Source organism: Penicillium daleae (assembly GCF_028827525.1).
Source record: "Penicillium daleae strain IBT 16125 chromosome Unknown utg000006l_segment0_segment0, whole genome shotgun sequence".
Lineage (NCBI taxonomy): Eukaryota > Fungi > Ascomycota > Eurotiomycetes > Eurotiales > Aspergillaceae > Penicillium > Penicillium daleae.
This window is the reverse complement of record NW_026623154.1, coordinates 3,569,155-3,585,554: the sequence shown is the minus strand read 5'-3', so window position 1 is coordinate 3,585,554 and position 16,400 is coordinate 3,569,155. Positions and strand designations below refer to the sequence as shown.

The 16,400-nt window shown below is 49.5% G+C and overlaps 8 protein-coding genes across 8 annotated transcripts; 4 read left to right on the top strand and 4 right to left on the bottom strand.

Annotated features, from left to right (window-relative positions):
• Window positions 1-37: 37 nt before the first annotated feature.
• On the bottom strand, window positions 38-1,867 carry N7458_006993 (uncharacterized protein; the record flags this gene model as incomplete). The annotated part of the gene is made up of 5 exons (XM_056910375.1): window positions 38-153; window positions 206-394; window positions 447-1,055; window positions 1,114-1,525; window positions 1,598-1,867. The coding sequence occupies 5 exons, from the start codon at window positions 1,865-1,867 to the stop codon at window positions 38-40; spliced, it is 1,596 nt and encodes a 531-aa protein (XP_056766079.1).
• Window positions 1,868-2,523: 656 nt separating this feature from the next.
• On the top strand, window positions 2,524-4,057 carry N7458_006992 (putative MFS pantothenate transporter; the record flags this gene model as incomplete). Its single annotated transcript, XM_056910374.1, has 3 exons — window positions 2,524-2,756; window positions 2,818-3,172; window positions 3,218-4,057. 3 exons carry the CDS (start codon window positions 2,524-2,526, stop codon window positions 4,055-4,057), a joined length of 1,428 nt encoding a protein of 475 aa, XP_056766078.1.
• A 123-nt stretch (window positions 4,058-4,180) lies between these two features.
• Window positions 4,181-5,106, bottom strand: N7458_006991 (uncharacterized protein; the record flags this gene model as incomplete). The annotated part of the gene is given in 5 exon segments (XM_056910373.1): window positions 4,181-4,297; window positions 4,400-4,480; window positions 4,514-4,624; window positions 4,644-4,847; window positions 4,864-5,106. The coding sequence occupies 5 exon segments, from the start codon at window positions 5,104-5,106 to the stop codon at window positions 4,181-4,183; spliced, it is 756 nt and encodes a 251-aa protein (XP_056766077.1).
• Window positions 5,107-5,623: 517 nt separating this feature from the next.
• Window positions 5,624-6,397, bottom strand: N7458_006990 (uncharacterized protein; the record flags this gene model as incomplete). Its single annotated transcript, XM_056910372.1, has 1 exon — window positions 5,624-6,397. One exon carries the CDS (start codon window positions 6,395-6,397, stop codon window positions 5,624-5,626), a length of 774 nt encoding a protein of 257 aa, XP_056766076.1.
• A 738-nt stretch (window positions 6,398-7,135) lies between these two features.
• On the top strand, window positions 7,136-7,790 carry N7458_006989 (uncharacterized protein; the record flags this gene model as incomplete). Its single annotated transcript, XM_056910371.1, has 2 exons — window positions 7,136-7,223; window positions 7,282-7,790. The coding sequence occupies 2 exons, from the start codon at window positions 7,136-7,138 to the stop codon at window positions 7,788-7,790; spliced, it is 597 nt and encodes a 198-aa protein (XP_056766075.1).
• Window positions 7,791-8,569: 779 nt separating this feature from the next.
• On the top strand, window positions 8,570-10,493 carry N7458_006988 (uncharacterized protein; the record flags this gene model as incomplete). Its single annotated transcript, XM_056910370.1, has 5 exons — window positions 8,570-8,782; window positions 8,859-9,312; window positions 9,368-10,087; window positions 10,141-10,252; window positions 10,316-10,493. The coding sequence occupies 5 exons, from the start codon at window positions 8,570-8,572 to the stop codon at window positions 10,491-10,493; spliced, it is 1,677 nt and encodes a 558-aa protein (XP_056766074.1).
• A 575-nt stretch (window positions 10,494-11,068) lies between these two features.
• On the top strand, window positions 11,069-11,470 carry N7458_006987 (cupin domain-containing protein; the record flags this gene model as incomplete). Its single annotated transcript, XM_056910369.1, has 1 exon — window positions 11,069-11,470. One exon carries the CDS (start codon window positions 11,069-11,071, stop codon window positions 11,468-11,470), a length of 402 nt encoding a protein of 133 aa, XP_056766073.1.
• A 311-nt stretch (window positions 11,471-11,781) lies between these two features.
• On the bottom strand, window positions 11,782-15,164 carry N7458_006986 (glycoside hydrolase family 35 protein; the record flags this gene model as incomplete). The annotated part of the gene is made up of 7 exons (XM_056910368.1): window positions 11,782-13,112; window positions 13,166-13,838; window positions 13,889-14,023; window positions 14,076-14,457; window positions 14,522-14,824; window positions 14,891-14,967; window positions 15,030-15,164. The coding sequence occupies 7 exons, from the start codon at window positions 15,162-15,164 to the stop codon at window positions 11,782-11,784; spliced, it is 3,036 nt and encodes a 1,011-aa protein (XP_056766072.1).
• Window positions 15,165-16,400: the final 1,236 nt, after the last annotated feature.

Below are 16,400 nucleotides of genomic sequence, written 5' to 3'. Positions count from 1 at the left end.
TCCGATTCATGGACATGTGATGGTGCAGCCCGAATACTTATTCTTCCAGTGTTTGTAGAACCACTTCTGCCATCATCAAAGCGCTCTCCTCCTCTAGCCGTCGGCCAACTAGCTGCAAACTAACTGGCATCCCATGGATATTGTTCGCATTATCTGTTCAATCAGTGAGCTTTCCATAGCCGCAAAGAATGCAATGATCACTCACAGTCATTCCGTATCTGGGCATCCACTTCACTCAGTGGCTCGTTGCCGGCATAGGTCTCGTCGACGGTCTTGTCGGCATACACACCGCAGGGGAACGAGACAGCTGGGTAGTCCAAGACATTGAAAACGCCTGTATATCCAATATAGGCGAATTTGCCGTTTTCAACGCCGCTATAGGGTGTTGTAGGACCTAACCACGGATTAGTTGGACCCAACGATCAAAAGATGGGAGGTATACGTACAAAGTATAGCGTCAATACCAGTGTCATTCCACTGGTCAAGATATGACTTGCACACTCCATTCCGTTCTAGCTGCAGTTGCCACATGGCGTGAACACCCAGCTCCGCCGCCTCGGAGTAAGCTTTCATCTCGGGACGGAAAGGTTCTCCCGTTGGCTCAAGAAGATTGGCAACAGATTTGCCGCCATCTGCAATGAACATGCGCGACAATATAGACAGCAGGTTCTGGTGCCAGGTTGGCTCCCAGTCGATTATCTCGTGGCCGGCCTTCCGCAGCTTGTCAACCGTTTCCTTTAGGGCACGGGCGACTGGCGGTGTCGGGCTGACTATACCATCATCCCAGAGCACGGCAATCTTGAGCGTGCGTTTAAGCGTCACGTTCCTCCAAGGAATGGGGAGGCACTTTGGATCTCGGATCCAAGGCTGCTGGCCCACGACCGTTTTGGCCCAGAGAATGACCTCGGACAAAGTAGAGGCCAAGGGTCCGTTCACACTGTTTACAGCTTCTTGGCCGGCGAGGCCAGAGCGAGTCTGGAAATTGGGGAATCGCCCAGCGGATGGTCGGATTGTGAATATACCCGTGCATGCAGCGGGGATGCGCAATGAACCTCCTAGACGGATTCGTTAGATCGTGAATGCTTAATCACAGAAAGGCATGAGCATGTATACCAATGTCAGTTCCCACTCCCAGTCGACTGGCTCCGAAGGCAATCAAAGCAGATTCACCCCCAGAAGAGCCGCCAGAAGTCAGATTACGGTTGCGCGGGTTGACCGTACGACCAAAAAGATTATTGACAGACTCGGCGATCATCATCGCAGTGGGGACATTGGTCTTCACGTAGAGCACGGCACCGGCGTCAAGCAGCAAGTCGATCAAGGTGCTGTTATACGTAGCTGGATCATTGACCAGCGAGGTAAACCCAACGGTGGAATCATGGCCGATAATATTGAAGTTATCCTTGATTGAAATTGGGAGACCGTGGAAGGGGCCTTTGGTCCTGCCGGTTTTTCTGTGGTACTCGTCCAATTCGCGCGCGCGAGCGATGGCTTTGTCGAATAGAATTTCCGACAGGCAGTTGGTCTGTCACTCGAGCCAGTTATCGATCAAATGCATACTCCGTCTTCTCGCGGTCTAAGTATAGGAGATTGTTACCAATTGGTGAGCGGCAGCAGCAGCTTTGCAGAATGTCCGGGTAACCTCCTCCGAAGTCCACGAGCCAGTCGCTATATTGACGAGAAGTTGGGTTGCCGGTGTTGAGGTAATCTCCAGTTCTTGCTTGGTAAACCAGCCAGACTGTTTAAGAAAGCTCGTCACATCCAATTGGCTATCGGGGGGAAGAATGTCTGAAGGAATCACCCACTCCGCGGGAATCGAGGCCCTGAGGGCATGGCGTTTCTGAGCAGCGATAGTCTCCCAAGTCATGTCGGCCTATTCAAATTTCTGTTTACTTGTTTATCAGAAAGGTTAAATTGAAGACACGAGGAGACAGATCCCGGCACATTGGTCGCATTTATCATCGCTAAGGAGTGGCTTCTGACCCGGATAATGTGCCGGGTTGCCCACACCCTGTCTGGTCACTATTTCCTCCATTGTGATGCTTATCAACTAGTCAGACAGATGATCATCGTATCGGCTGACTAGACCTATAGCAGGATGTTAGATATCTGAGCTCCGACTTGATAGGTTTCCTAGAAAGGCAGGTAATCTACTGCCGTTGCGCTTGGCACTCGGCGCAAAACCCGATGGTGGAGACTTCCCCGCACTTCACTGCACTAATCTTTGCAATTAGCCTCGGATTAGACCTGGGAAATCAGTATTGATCAAGATAATGCATCAGCTGTTCACTATTTATTATAGCCAGGAGGAGGTGGAGTTTGCTCGCATTTGGCATATCAAAGCGAGATGCTGATTAGGTAACCGCCCAACGGAGCGGTTAGCCTTCGAGCCAAAGATAAACTTTTTTTGTCTTACACCGATAACACCGGATGAATGTGTATATAAAGTCTCGACTTTCCACCCTTTTGGCCCACTAGAGCCGTGTCCCACACTGTGAATAACAGACACGGTGATTGACCGGCATGGGCTTCTTCGCTCGAGTGAAATCCTATGTCAGGGGCCAGGAGACTGTGCCTGGCGAGGGCAAGCTCCTCCGAAAAATTGATGCATTCATCCTATCGTTCTGTTGTCTCTGCTATTTCGCCAACTATTTGGACCGCAGTAACCTCAACAATGCATATGTCTCTGGGATGAAGGAGGAGCTCAACTTCAAAGGGAACCAGCTCAATGTGATCAACACTGTCTTCACTGTTGGGTAAGCGAACGAGAACCGAGGCTACACAAAATCACACCTGATCCAGCTAACCCATGATTAGATACATTGTTGGACAAATTCCATCTAATCTGGCGCTGACCTATCTACGGCCGCATATCTTTTTTCCCGCTATGATGTTGATCTGGGGCAGTCTGACCATGCTCACGGCCGCTGTGCACAATCCTCAAGGTATCATGGCCATCCGCTTCTTCTTGGGATTAGCCGAGTCAAGCACCTTCGTCGGAACGCATTATATTCTTGGCTCCTGGTATACAGAGAAGGAGCTGGGGAAGCGCAGCGGAATTTTCACTGCATCAGGTCTGGCCGGAACAATGTTCGGCGGTTTCATCCAGACTGGCATTCAGAAATCCCTGAATGGCGCTCACGGACTCGCCGGCTGGCGGTGGCTGTTTATTGTGAGTTTCTGTACCTATGGTAGATAACTCTAGCTAACAAGGTAGATTGACGGCCTAATCACCATACCCATTGCCATCTACGGTTTCCTGCTATTCCCCGACACTCCAACGACTACCAAAGCCCCCTACTTAACTTCCGAAGAGAAGGCCATGGCTATTGCGCGCATCCCAGAGTCCGGCTGTGTCAAAGTCCCGCTGAATCTGACATTCGCAAAGCGCATCCTCACCTCCTGGCACTGGTATGGCTTCGTCGGATTATGGATCATCGCGGGAGAGACAGAGTCATTCTCTAGCAATGCCTTATTGGCACTCTACATGAAATCATCCCCGACTCACAAGTACACTATCTCCCAGCTAAACGATTACCCAACGGGCGTGCCAGCGGTCGGAATAGTCTCCACGCTATTTTGGGCCACTTTGACCGATTTCATGGGCGGCAAGCGATATCTAGTGGGCTACTTTATTGCCATCACGGGAATCGTGACTTCCTCTATGATATTGACTCGATTTGAAGACACTGCAGTCGTCTTTGCCGCATATTACTGGGCTGGAGCTGTATATGCCTGTCAGGCAACCTTCTTTGCATGGTGCAATGATGCTATGCGCTATCAAGATGACCGGTTCCGGTCCGTGGTCATTGCCAGTATGAATATGGGCAGTAATGCGGTTAATGCTTGGTGGATCCTGCTGTTCTACTCGGCTAACATGGCGCCTCGATTTACTAAGGGTATGTGGGCGATGATTGGATGCTCGATTGCGCTGGCGCTTTGGACAACGGGTATCATTTTGATGACTGTGCGTGATGGGAAGAAGAGAGAAGGACAGGAGCTTCGGCTGGGAGATGCTGATGTGAAGCAAATTGAAGAAACTACAAGGGAAGTTTGAGTCCGTGATCAGTCTAGACTTAATAATGAATGATTTTATCCACTTAATTTCTCGGTGGTAGCAAGTAGTAAGTAGCAAGTTTCAGCGAAAGCTAGACCAGTTAGTGAAATACAAGGATAATATCTAGTATGTCCAACACGTAATATTCCCATCCCAGTCAAATCGCGCCCACCAATTCTGCGGCGGAGTTTTAACGAGGTCCCATGCAGGCAGCCAAGCCTCAGTCCAGGGCATGTCCTTCTTCCAAGTGAATTCACGAAATCCAACCCAGAATCCACAAGCAGCGGATTAGATGATTTATGATCACCAATAACAGGGGGTTCTTCGTCGTGGTAAACTCACAATTTCTCGGTCATGGAATTCCAGACTAAGTGGTGGGCAGAGATAGACCTTGGCCAGATACCAACAGTAAAGGATATATCCCTAGATTGATCAACAAAATTAATCAATATTAACAATCCAATAAGTTAAGATGACTTTCAAAGAGTTCTCGGATTTTAGCACGCTCGTGCGGCGGCAAATTCCAATATCCAGTTGCGTTTCCGGTTCCATCGCCCAGAGGAAGCCCTAGAACCCTTTCCCATACAATAAACGTAAGAAACCCGCCAGGAATGATGCCTAAGGGCTCTTGTACCGACACCTTAGATCCCAGCAGCTTCGGTGTAAATTTCGAAGTCGTTGGATGCCCGCCAAGAGTTCTATATGCGCTGAGATCATTGGGCTGAAAGATTGGAACGGCTTGCGCAGCGCGAGTATTAGGATCATCAAACTCCGTCCCAGCATGGAGAATCTGCAGATAAACGCACAAATGCTTTGGTTCTCCCTTTCTCACTCGGAGTCAGATTGATGCTGGACTTTACGCAGCGCAGCTTTAGGGTGGCATAGCTAGGTACGCTGGATACGCTGGATGTCTGCTCCTCTCTGGAATTCGTCCTGCTTAGGCGTTCGAGGATTTCCCATCGGGTTCCATCATCGGCGATAATAATGCTGCCGCGCTCGTAGTGACCACGAGTAGCTCCACAGTCGAACCATGGTCTCGGGGATGTCATTTTTGTAGATAATACGAAACTGTGAAAATTTTGGGAGGTGAAAGGTGTTGTGTGGGCATAGAAAGTTATGGCTCGAAACGGGGGCGGCGATTCGTTCTATGCCTTTTTTGGGGCGCCAGGTACCCTTCAAGTACGCGGCCGATAGTGACTATCCTTGGGCAAGTGGCATTTTATACCGCCTGGCCTGGAAATAAACTAGGCATTAACATACCCGAAATAGGTAATTCAGTCTGCTTTCGAATACTCTTGAACTTCTATGTCATCTCTCTCTCTGTGTGTGTGTGCGTGTACATCTCTTTCTACATGTATTTCTAACTGCGTAGCTCATCGCGGTAACCTCTGTTGAGAATAATGATATAAACCCGGTCGCTACAGTAGCTCTAAGTCGGTAAGCTCTTCGACAATGGTACTACGAAGAGTGACGCTTGCAATATCAGATGAATGGAGCTTAACAGAACTTATAATAACTATTCTTTCTTTACTATCTTCCCTTACAATATACTAGCTTATATACATCTTACTCACCTGGAACAGCTACCCCAGAGACTTCCTTGCAAGAATTCAATAATTCCTCCTGCTTGTTCACATTACCCGCTCCAGGATGCGCTGACTTGGCCCCGCGCGTCGTAAAGAACGTTCCACTAGGCAAGCTGGCCAATTTACCCTTTCCGATCGCCCATTCTGCCAGTGCTTGAGCAGGTTCATCCAAACCCCCAGGGGCCATACTGCCACCCATCTTGGTCCTGACCCAACCAGGATGCATGCTCACGACTTGAATATCTTTCCCCCATCGGCGAGCAAAGGCATTAGCAAGCATCACATCGTGTAGTTTGCTGTCACTGTACGAATGAGATTGTGTCATATTTCGTAAACTCTCATCTCCACCGTAGTGGCTGTCTGAGCTCATATAGAGCAGCCGCGATGTTGGCCTTTTCATTTGGCAGGTCAAGATGTACGGCGCTAACGTGTTGACAGCGAAGACAGCTGAGATTTTGTCTGCGGTAATCTCGCGACTGGAGGTGGTACCGTATCCAATGCCTGCGTTATGAATGATTGCATCGAATATTCCGTTTCCCAAGGCGTTGGCTTCTTGAGCGAGTTTCTTTGTCTCGGAGATTGATCGTAGGTCGCCCACTAGAACGGCTTCTGCTTTAGGGACTGCCTTCTGAGTTGAAGCGGCACGTTTGGCGTTTCGGGCGTGAAGAACAACCGAATGGCCTTGCTCTGCAAGGATTTTGGCGACAGCTTGGCCAATGCCGTCGCTTGAACCGGTGATGAATATGCGAGCCATGGTGGGGAAGATATGTGCATGGGATTGAAGAGAATAATTGAAGTGTTGAAGGTGCTTTTATATAGGATAGACCTGACCAAAACCGGCTAGATGATATCATCCACGATCGTAATCATCTGGAGTCGTGCTGTCCTCGTAAGGTTGTGGGGGTGCCAATCACATGACATCATCCGAGGTCCTTAAAGTCGGATTCTTATTTTACCGTACTTCAATATAATAAATACTGTACAGTAACTACTTCCGAAACGACTTATCTAATCCAGAGGCCCAGTTTACGAAAGAGAGCCATTAGTGGGGGGCGGGGCTAACTTCATGGCGTCCCTTGGATGCAACGAGTTCCTGTGTCTCTTAAGATTCTCCAAGACTTTCCACAAGAACAAATATCCCACCTAGAATATCTGAAATTTGCCATTGATCTTAAATCTCAGACCATCTACTTCTTTCAGGCCGTTATTTTATGACCACTATTTGACCATTATCCGTGATCGCGTTGAGCTATCTTCGTTTCCTCCTGAAGTAATCCTCGGTGTTTTCTGCTCGCTATCCACATTTCCCGATATACTACATCTTGCTGCGACCTGCCAAAAGCACCGACAGATATTCCATAAAAATATTATCACCATCTACCATCGTGTGAGTCCAAGGGCAGTCCCTTGTAGACGCTATGCGCGAAAGCTCCTGGCAGATCAAGGTGGTTCACTACCAAATGAGACTCCGACAGTTCAAGATTTCTTGCAAATGACCCGAAACTCTATCGTGATGGAGAAATCGGTGGAACACTTTAATGAGACGGTCGTTATAAAGATGACCCATCCACGTCGTATTCGTATGCTTCGCCTAAACCTGAAATTTGCATGATTCTAACAATTCTAACAACTCAACAGACAACCCTGGTGACAAGCGATTCTTTGGCGGCAATCCAATACGTCCTCCGTACTTGACTGAAAGTGAGCGTCTACGATTTATTCGGGCGGCCTACCAACTATGGAGTCTGAATCTCCTTGATTCTAAATCACGGCAGCTGAAAATAAGAACGCTCAAATACAAAGACCTGTACACGCTCATGGATTTAGGGCGATTCCAATTCTGGGCAGATGGGGTATTGATCCTTGACAAAGAATGTATGGAGATTGAAAAGGTGGACCCGGGACGGTTCGAGCATATTAGTCTTTTCGACTTTTCTGAAGCCGACACACGCATCCTTGCGGAATTCTATCATGAGGGAAGAACCCGTGTCTTTTGGGAGAAAGATTGTGGGTGGATGGGCTGTGTTGCTATCTGGGAGAATTGGATTGAGGAATTTAAAGACTCGGTGGTGGATGGATTAAAGGGAGATGAACTAATTTCCGAGATTTGGTATGAAACTTCTGACGAAGAGTTGATGGGTGAGTGATTATTATATTGGAGCTAGAACCATAGGCCTGCTTGAGAGTACTCTTAGAGACAAAGACGATAGCAAGCGGGTCGCAAGGCCAGGTTAGGCCGTCAGATATCGAAAACGTAGAAGCCTTATTAGGATTTGCAAATTTTCACCTGACTATAGTACTCCGTACAGTGCAATAACTACAATCCGTCGACGAATTTCCACGGCTACAACTGCTATCTTGGTCCATTTAGTGCCTTCGCTAACCTTAAATGGTTACATGGTTACATGTTTGCGTGGGCTTGTGGGGTCCTTTCGTGGGTGCATTAAGACACCTGTACCATCAACGTGAAATCGCCATTCGGTCGCAGGAAGGTTCAATACATGGGATTCGTACCAGAAACCCTGCTAGCCGTAGAGATGCGCGTACGTTTTAGTATTTCCGATAGTTTCTCCTGTATAAGCAAGAGCTCTGATCACCCATATCCACCACGAATTTAGCTTTCGGGGCGTATACTGGGTCGCGGAGCTCGCCGAGCGTACGGTACGGAGATGGTACCAGATGTCCGCTCGATTGTACCATGGACAACAGTACAAGAAGTTGGATACCTTTTCCCCTTTACGAAAGCCTCGGTTCTGCAAAGAGATAAGCAAAATTTAGCGATCCCTCATCAGCCACTTAGATGGTGTGATTAGCTACCATCTCTTATAACGCTAGCGTAGAAAGGCTTTCGAGGCTCGGATATCCCATTTTCTTCAGTCTTTCTTCTTTTTCCGCCCTTGATTTGTGCTTTTCGGGCAAGTTCAAAATGGCCGGGTATCTCGAGACCCAGGGAGGTAACGATAAAATGGGGGGCAAGCAGGTCGTGCACGACGTTGAAGATCCACCCCCAGAGTCGGTGCCCACGTTCAGGGCTGTTAGTCCTGATGATGGACAAATCGTGACCCAGCAGGAGCGACAGAGTCTGATCCGAGGACTATCGCAGCGTCATGTTCAAATGATTGCGATCGCCGGTGCCATTGTATGTAACCCCTTGGATCCGACATGGACCAGACTTGGGCTTTTGAGTTTGCTGACATCCGCGGGGCGATGTATAGGGAACAGGACTGTTTCTCGGCCTCGGCGGTTCGATCGCCACAGGTGGTCCTCTAGGTGCCCTTTTAGGCTATTTGTTTGTCGGAACCATTGTCTGCGCCATTCAATTTGCTCTCGGAGAGGTCTCTGCCTTGCTACCAGTGACTGGTTCATTCGTGCGTCATGCAGAGGTGCTTATCGACCCGGCTTTGGCCTTTGCGGTCGGATGGAACATCGTTTACGGATGCTTCCTGAGTGTGCCCAGTGAGATTTCCGCCGCTGTGGTCTTGATTCAGTACTGGACTGATATCAATGCTGCGGTGTGGGTGACGATTCTCATTGTAATTTCCGTGGCCGTTGCCATATCATTCATTGGTGTGTATGGCGAGGTGGAATTCATCTTTGCCATTCTGAAGATCCTGCTGGTCATCTTCGTTGTGATCCTTGGTCTAGTCATTGATCTAGGTGGTATTCCAGGTAAGTTATTTCATGACTGCCATCATTGTGAGACTGTTATTGATCGATCGACCAGGCAAGCCTCGATTGGGATTCCACTATTGGAAAGATCCAGGCCCATTCGTTGAATACATCGCCACGGGCAGTCTGGGGAAATTCCTCGGATTCTGGGCAGTCATGACAAACGCAGTCTACTCCTTTGCTGGTGTGGAGTCTCTAGCCATGGCCGCTGCGGAAACAAAAAATCCACGTCACAACATCCCCAAAGCTTGTAAACGAGTCTTTGCACGTGTCACAATCTTCTATCTAGCAGCAGTCCTGGTGGTCGGCATGCTAGTGTCGAGCGCCGATGATCGGCTCAGCGACGATTCAGGCACTGCGGCGCAGAGTCCTTTCGTGATCGCTGCCAGTGATGCTGGAATTAAAGCCATTCCATCTATTGTCAATGCTGTCTGTCTGACTTCCGCCTGGTCTGCTTCGAACCAGAGTATTTTGGCGGGAACCAGAACGCTCTATGGTCTTGCGATCAAAGGCCACGCCCCCAAGATCTTCCTCCGAACTACCAAGTGGGGAGTGCCGTATATGTGTGTGCTGCTTCAGATAACCTTCTCTCTTTTGGCCTACATGTGTGTTTCGAACAGCGCTTTGACCGTCTTCTGGTGGTTTGTTGATCTCACGGCTGCGGGAACTTTGGTGTCCTGGATCTGTGTTGCCCTGAATCATATTCGCTTGTTGCAAGCATTGAAGAAGCAGGGTATCTCGCCGGATGCTCTGCCATGGCATAACTGGATCACAAGTCAGTATATATCTCCTTCAATTTGTTTGTCCTCGATTACTCACCTTGCCCAGGATACACGAGCTGGTTCGCTCTAGTCTCATGCACCATCATTCTGCTCACAGGTGGATTTACCGTATTCACGAAAGGCAACTGGGACCCGGCCTCTTTTGTCTCGAGCTATCTGTAAGTGCTCTTCCAACTCCTTCTAATTTGTACTCCGACCCAGAGGCTAATCCATGACTCCAGCGATATTCCACTCGTGCTCTGTGCATATGGAGGTTACAAGCTGATTCGTCGGACAAAGATCGTCCCTCTAGATATGGTCCCACTCCGCCAGGCTCTGGACGAGGCAGAAAACGACCCGGAGAACGTGCCTCTCACGAAAGACAGCCTCTTGTCGAAGCTGAACATTTTATGGGGTTGAGACCTCGCAATGGCACGGGTCAATGTTAGTAGACTTAATTAATTACATGCCTAGCCACTGTAATGTGGATTAATGACAATTGGTTACTCGTTCTTGAACGGGGTTGAGTGATGACTTGATGACTTGCATGTCATCAATCGACCTTGAACCCGAGCGGTAACTTCCTATTTAAACCGTCCGAACTTGCAAGAGCGGGGAATTTAAGCTAGCGCAGCCGTGTGAATCTAATTTTGGTAGGTCCTTCAAATTTCTTGCTCAGGGGGTTCGGCTTTATAGGTGGGGCTCCGAGGCTCCTGTCAGCGATATGCCGTGGAGTTAAAATGCTGACAGTTGCTTGTGCCCCTCCCCTAGTTACTCGATACACTTAGATGCAAAAGTGGGAATACTAAAGAGGAAATTATCCTGCTCGAATGTTCACGATTTCTTCTGTTCCTTTGCATAGTATCCCACCAGATCATCACTTGGTTCTTTGATACGTTAAGCTTAGCTTTCCCCAGGCATGCATCACCAGAACACTTCGTTCCGATTTAGCGTCTAACTTCTAAAGCAGCTTTCACAAATCCATATTCACAGCGATGCCCGAATCAACTATCATAAAAAATGGCCACAAACAAGACGCAAAATGCGCCAAACCAACCGAAACCTTCACCGGCGACGTCTTCCTAGACCCCATCCACTTTGACAGCGAAGCAGCAATTGCCAACGTCACATTCACGCCCTGCGCCCGTACACACTGGCATACCCATGAAAAAGGCCAAATGATCAAAGTCGTTGCTGGTAATGGCTGGGTTTGCGACAAGGGTGGTGTTCCTCAGAGACTGAAGACTGGGGATGTTGTCTGGGCTTCGGCTGGAACTACGCATTGGCATGGGGCTGATGATGGTAGTATTATGACTCATTTTGTTGTTGGGCTCGGAAAGACTGTGTGGCATGAGGCTGTTACTGATGAGGAGTATGGGCAGAAGGATAGCGTCTGAGGCGGTAACGCTCTGGTCGATGCTTTGGTATTTTTCATAAATCCCTGTATAAAGCCTCAGTAAGCCTGTCAATGATGAAGAATTCGTGGCTAGGCTTACATTTTTTGAGTTCACTGCTCTACAAGTAGTCCCATTTCACAAGGATCACCAGAATACTCAATGGGAGAATGACTAGCTATCTGAACGAACGGCAGGAAAGAAAGATATGGTATTGACAGCGTATCTGCTAAAGATCTCATATTTACTCTGCATATCCTTTTTCAAAGACCACCTCAACCTTTGGAAACTCATCACTCATAACCACAAATAGCCTAATAGGCACCCTTCCGAGCCTGATACTTCGGCTGGTTCACAGACTTGACCTCACCCAGCGACGTGAGTACAGGGGTAGTGTTGATCAACTCGAAGCTATCCAACTTGGCACCACTATCCTCCTGAGCCCACAGACTCAATGCAACCCAGTTTGTACCATGGTAGTTCAAAATACCCTCAGGAACAGGGAAGCTTGTCTGAGGACCAATATTGTTCACGTACTTGCCATACTGGTATCCGTTCACGTACAGCTGTACACGGTACGCAGTCGGAGTGGAGGTACTATCGCCGAAGTTGAAGTACAACGGGATATCATAGCCGGAGGGCAGATCGAGATCGAAGCTAGTACTGTAGAAGCTGATTCCTGGCTTGGTCAGGCCAGTGAATGGGCTGCTAGAGTCCCATTTCTGGGTTGGTGGCTGGGGTTGATGGAAGCCCTGGCGCTCGGCGTAGAGGCCACCCTCGTTCAGAGGGCCGCGGACAGTGTCGCGGTAGTTCTCGCCGCCCAGGTTGCCGGTCAACTTCCAGGAGATGGCGCTAGCTTCTTGGCCAGAAAGAGAGTACTGGATGATTCCGCGGGGGTTCTTCATGTCCTCTGAGCCGATGGTCCAGTCCTCGTCCAGACCCATGTTGTCGACGACCACAGTGATAGCGTAGTTCTTGCCGGACTGCAGAGTAGGCAGTGTATATGTGGCATTGTAGTTGTCGTCGACGCTATTTCCGGCCCAGGAGCCAATGTAGGTCTCGTTGATCCAGATCGAGTGGCTGTATGCGGTGCCTCCCTTGGTCTGCACGAAGAAAGTCTTTTCCTTGCCATTGGCTGTGAAGTGGCCACGGAAGAGGAGAGTACCAGTGTTAAAGCCGTAGTCGGATGAGAACAGGGAAGTCGGGGTCTCGAGCGAGTGGGCGCTGTTGTTGGTGTAGGCGTGATCGGCAGAAACCCAGGCAGAGTCATCATATGAGTTCTGTAGCTCGGGGAGTGTGTCGATGGACTTCCACTTCAGGCTCTTGAGACTGGGAATTTGGACCTTTGGCGCGTTGTATGACACGCTCGTTGACCAAATACCGTTTTTATCGACCTTGGCTTGGGTCTTCTTGCCGTTGATGACCAGGTTCTTGGCAGCAGAAGGAGCACCAACCACTTCAATAGGAGTAGTAGCGTTGAAATCAGCCTGGATGTGCAGGTCACTACCTTCCAGGTACGCACTTCGCACGAGATAGCCGGCCTTGACGATGATTGACGAGGCAGTAGTCTCCTGGTTGCTGTATCCGGGGGCGGTGCCCTTGGTGGGAAGCTGAGGCACCCAGTAGTTATAGGCCGAGTTCCGGTCTAGTTATTCTTGGTTAGCAAACATCAATCGTGGAGATTTTCATCTAACTTACCGAGAAGGAAGACCTTCAAGTTACCAACCTGGACAATGCGACGAGTAGTCGAGACATCCCAAGCGATAACAAGTGCCTTGCCGACCTTCTTGGATGTGATACCAGAAGAAGATCCCTCGACGACAGAGCTGCTTGACGCGCCGGAAACCGCGAACTCATGGTGCTCGCCAGGGCCACCGTATAGAACAAGGACCTTGTTGTTGTTGAACTTCTTCCAGGTAAAGACCTCGGCAGTAGAGTAGAGGATGTTAGTGCCAGCCACGTCGTAGTCAGTAACGTGAATCTTCGAGTCCCGACCACTGAGAGTCAGGCTTCCACCGAGTTGAGGAATAGTCAGATCTCCAGCACTGGTCGGGACGGTGAGCTTGTAATCGACCGAAGCCTGGCTGCTGTAGTCGGAGTGGCGGATCACAAAGAACGAGGAAGGAGAGCTGTTGCTTCCAAGCAGAGGAGTCACGGTCAGATCGGCAGTGTTGGTATACGTGGAGGTAGTCAGGTTCCCAGGGTTGGCCACAAGGTAAGCCGGGGACACCTTAGCAAAGTTTCCGAGCAGCTTCAGCTCGCTGTACTTCTCACGAGTGATGTTACGAGACTCGGAGATTGCGGAGCCATAATCATACGAGGTGTATCCACCAGGATGGCCCAGATTACCCCAGTTGGTACCACCGAAGATCTGTATGTTATTAGCATCCTCAACCCTTAACTTAATGGTTCGCAACTTACCATATACAGGTTCAGGAAAGCAACACCGAAGCTAAAGTCATTCTTGTAGAACACTCTCTCGAACTCGTGGTTCAGAAGAGCAGCGCACTTTGCAAAACCAACTCCTCCCCAGGGGTCAAACGCTCCACCTTGGAACTACGAGGTGTTAGTTTAGAATTTCACAGGGGATATAGATATCGAGACATACCTCGACCAGAGAGTAAGGAGTTGTAGGGCTCTGTTGTTCGTGGCTGGTGTGGAAATTAGTGGGAAGATTACCGCTGGGCCATGTCGAAGGATTGGCGCAATCGAAGCCCAAAGGATAGCTATCGTGGCCATAAATGTCGACCGCACCCTTACCAGATCCGGGAGCGTTGTGGCCAGCAGCCCAGGCATCATTGCTGATGAATGGAACGACGATTCCAGCTGCACGGGCATGGTCCTCAATATATTGCATGTAAGAGCCATCCGGGAAGTCATCATCGCCACAGCAAGCACCGGAGTACTCATTTTCAGGCTGGTATAGAATGACCGGGCCACCGTTGGTGATCTGTGCCTTGGCAATTGTGGCAGCAATATTGGAGGCGTAGCTAAAGACAATTGTTAGATTTCGCGGCACCACGTACATTCACAATAGGGGCATTATATCCATACTTATCGGTCGCCTTCAGGTAGTCCTCATCGCTAGTCCGCAAGGTACCATTGACTCGTTGCAGCCAGCCGGGGAAACCGCCACCAGAGACCTCGGCATTGATGTAGGGACCAGGACGAGCCAGCAAGTAGATACCAGCCTCCTTAGCCGCATCAAAGAAAGGCTGCAGGTCAAAGACTCCCTCAGCAGAGAAGTGGCCGGGGTTGCCTTCTAACAAAGCCCAATCAACGTAGAATGACACGCAATTGAATCCCAGAGCCTTGACCTTCTCGAAGATATCAATGTACAGCGAGGCGACAGGCAGACTGGGTAATTGTTATTAGACAAACTCTCCCAATCTCGAGGATGGCTTGAGACAAGCGAAAACATACCGATATGGGTGGACTTCGCCACTGAAAATCATCAGCCGCTCGCCATTGATGAATAGGGAGTGCTCGTCCCAGGTTACCTATCGTCGCACATTATTAGCACCACTTCAGATGAGCGTCACGGCAAGAATGTTAAACACACATATTTCTGCAACAGGTCCCGTTTCGCGGGATCCGCATGCTCCCGGATAGTGAAGCCATCGAACTTATGGCTCAAAGCAGCACCGGCAGCCTGCGCAGCCAAGGCGGCCACAACCCAAGAAGACAGCAGCTTCATGGTGAGCGAAGTCGACGAGAAACAAAAAAGAATAGACACGAACCTCGCCTTAGGAGAAGCTAACAATTGAGCGAGCTTCAGCTTCAGCGGCTTGCATTTCAGACCCTGCAAGGGATCGGCGGGCCTTCATATAGAATTGTCAAGCGACGATCGACAAGCGAATCACACTTGCTGGGGGTGGTACAATGCCGTTTTCTCCGACACTGCCATACTCGCATCCTTCTTCTGCACGTTTCTCTCATGCATCGGACCTCGAGGGCCTTAGGCCTTGGACTAGAGGGCGCCTGCAGTTCAACCCCTCTTCGGCAATATCGTCATTTCATCATCGACAGGGGAACAAGGCGGGGGGTTGACCCTCATCATACTCTGCCGCTATGGTCCTGGGGACGTGCATGGACAGTTGCAGCAGAGCACGACGTCGCAGACGAGTGGAGAGGCCACTTGTACTCGTCAGGAAGTTATGGCCGATGATCCCCCAGTCGTGCACTTGCAATCCTGGTTTGCGGGGGTTCCACCGCCGCAATTTTTCCGCTTATCGCAAGGTCACGATGGGAGTTGGTGGATTCGAAGGGTTTTTAAGTGAGGCGAATGAGGCACTTCCCCTGCGGAGAGTCCATTGATCGACAGAACCTGCGTCATATTCGGTAGGGTGTTGATGTTATTGTGTGTAGCATATGGAGAAGTTGCGTCAGAACTCCGGAGAATCAGCGGAATGGAGCTCGTCCGTTAAACAAGCCTCAACTCAAAACCACATGGAGAATCCAGCAAAAGGACTTTGGAGGGGTGGCTGTTTACAGCCCGGACATTTCGGGTTATCAACATCCGCATCCGTGTCCATTCAAGTCAATTGCAGATTAATAATGTATTAGATCCTCAAAATTTGCCGTTTAATTTAAATTGAAGCCCAAGTACTGCGGGGAATAAACGACCAGTTCGAATTTACCCGGCGCATCTGAGCACCGATGATTCTCCGAGCACATCATACGATACAGATCGCATGCCCACCGAGCTTTTCGGGTATTTTGGGCTATCTTGTTCTTTCCAGGCATATGCAAATATGCCGACATGCAGGCCTTCGTGCCAGGAACCGGACCAGATTCCGGAAAAGGTTCCGGACTTAAGGCTCCCCAAGGGACACACAGACACATAATAAGCCCCTAAGCCCAGACAGCAACTCGATCAAACTTAATCTTGAACTCGGACTCTCTCTCTCTCTCTCTCTCTCAAAAGGGTAAA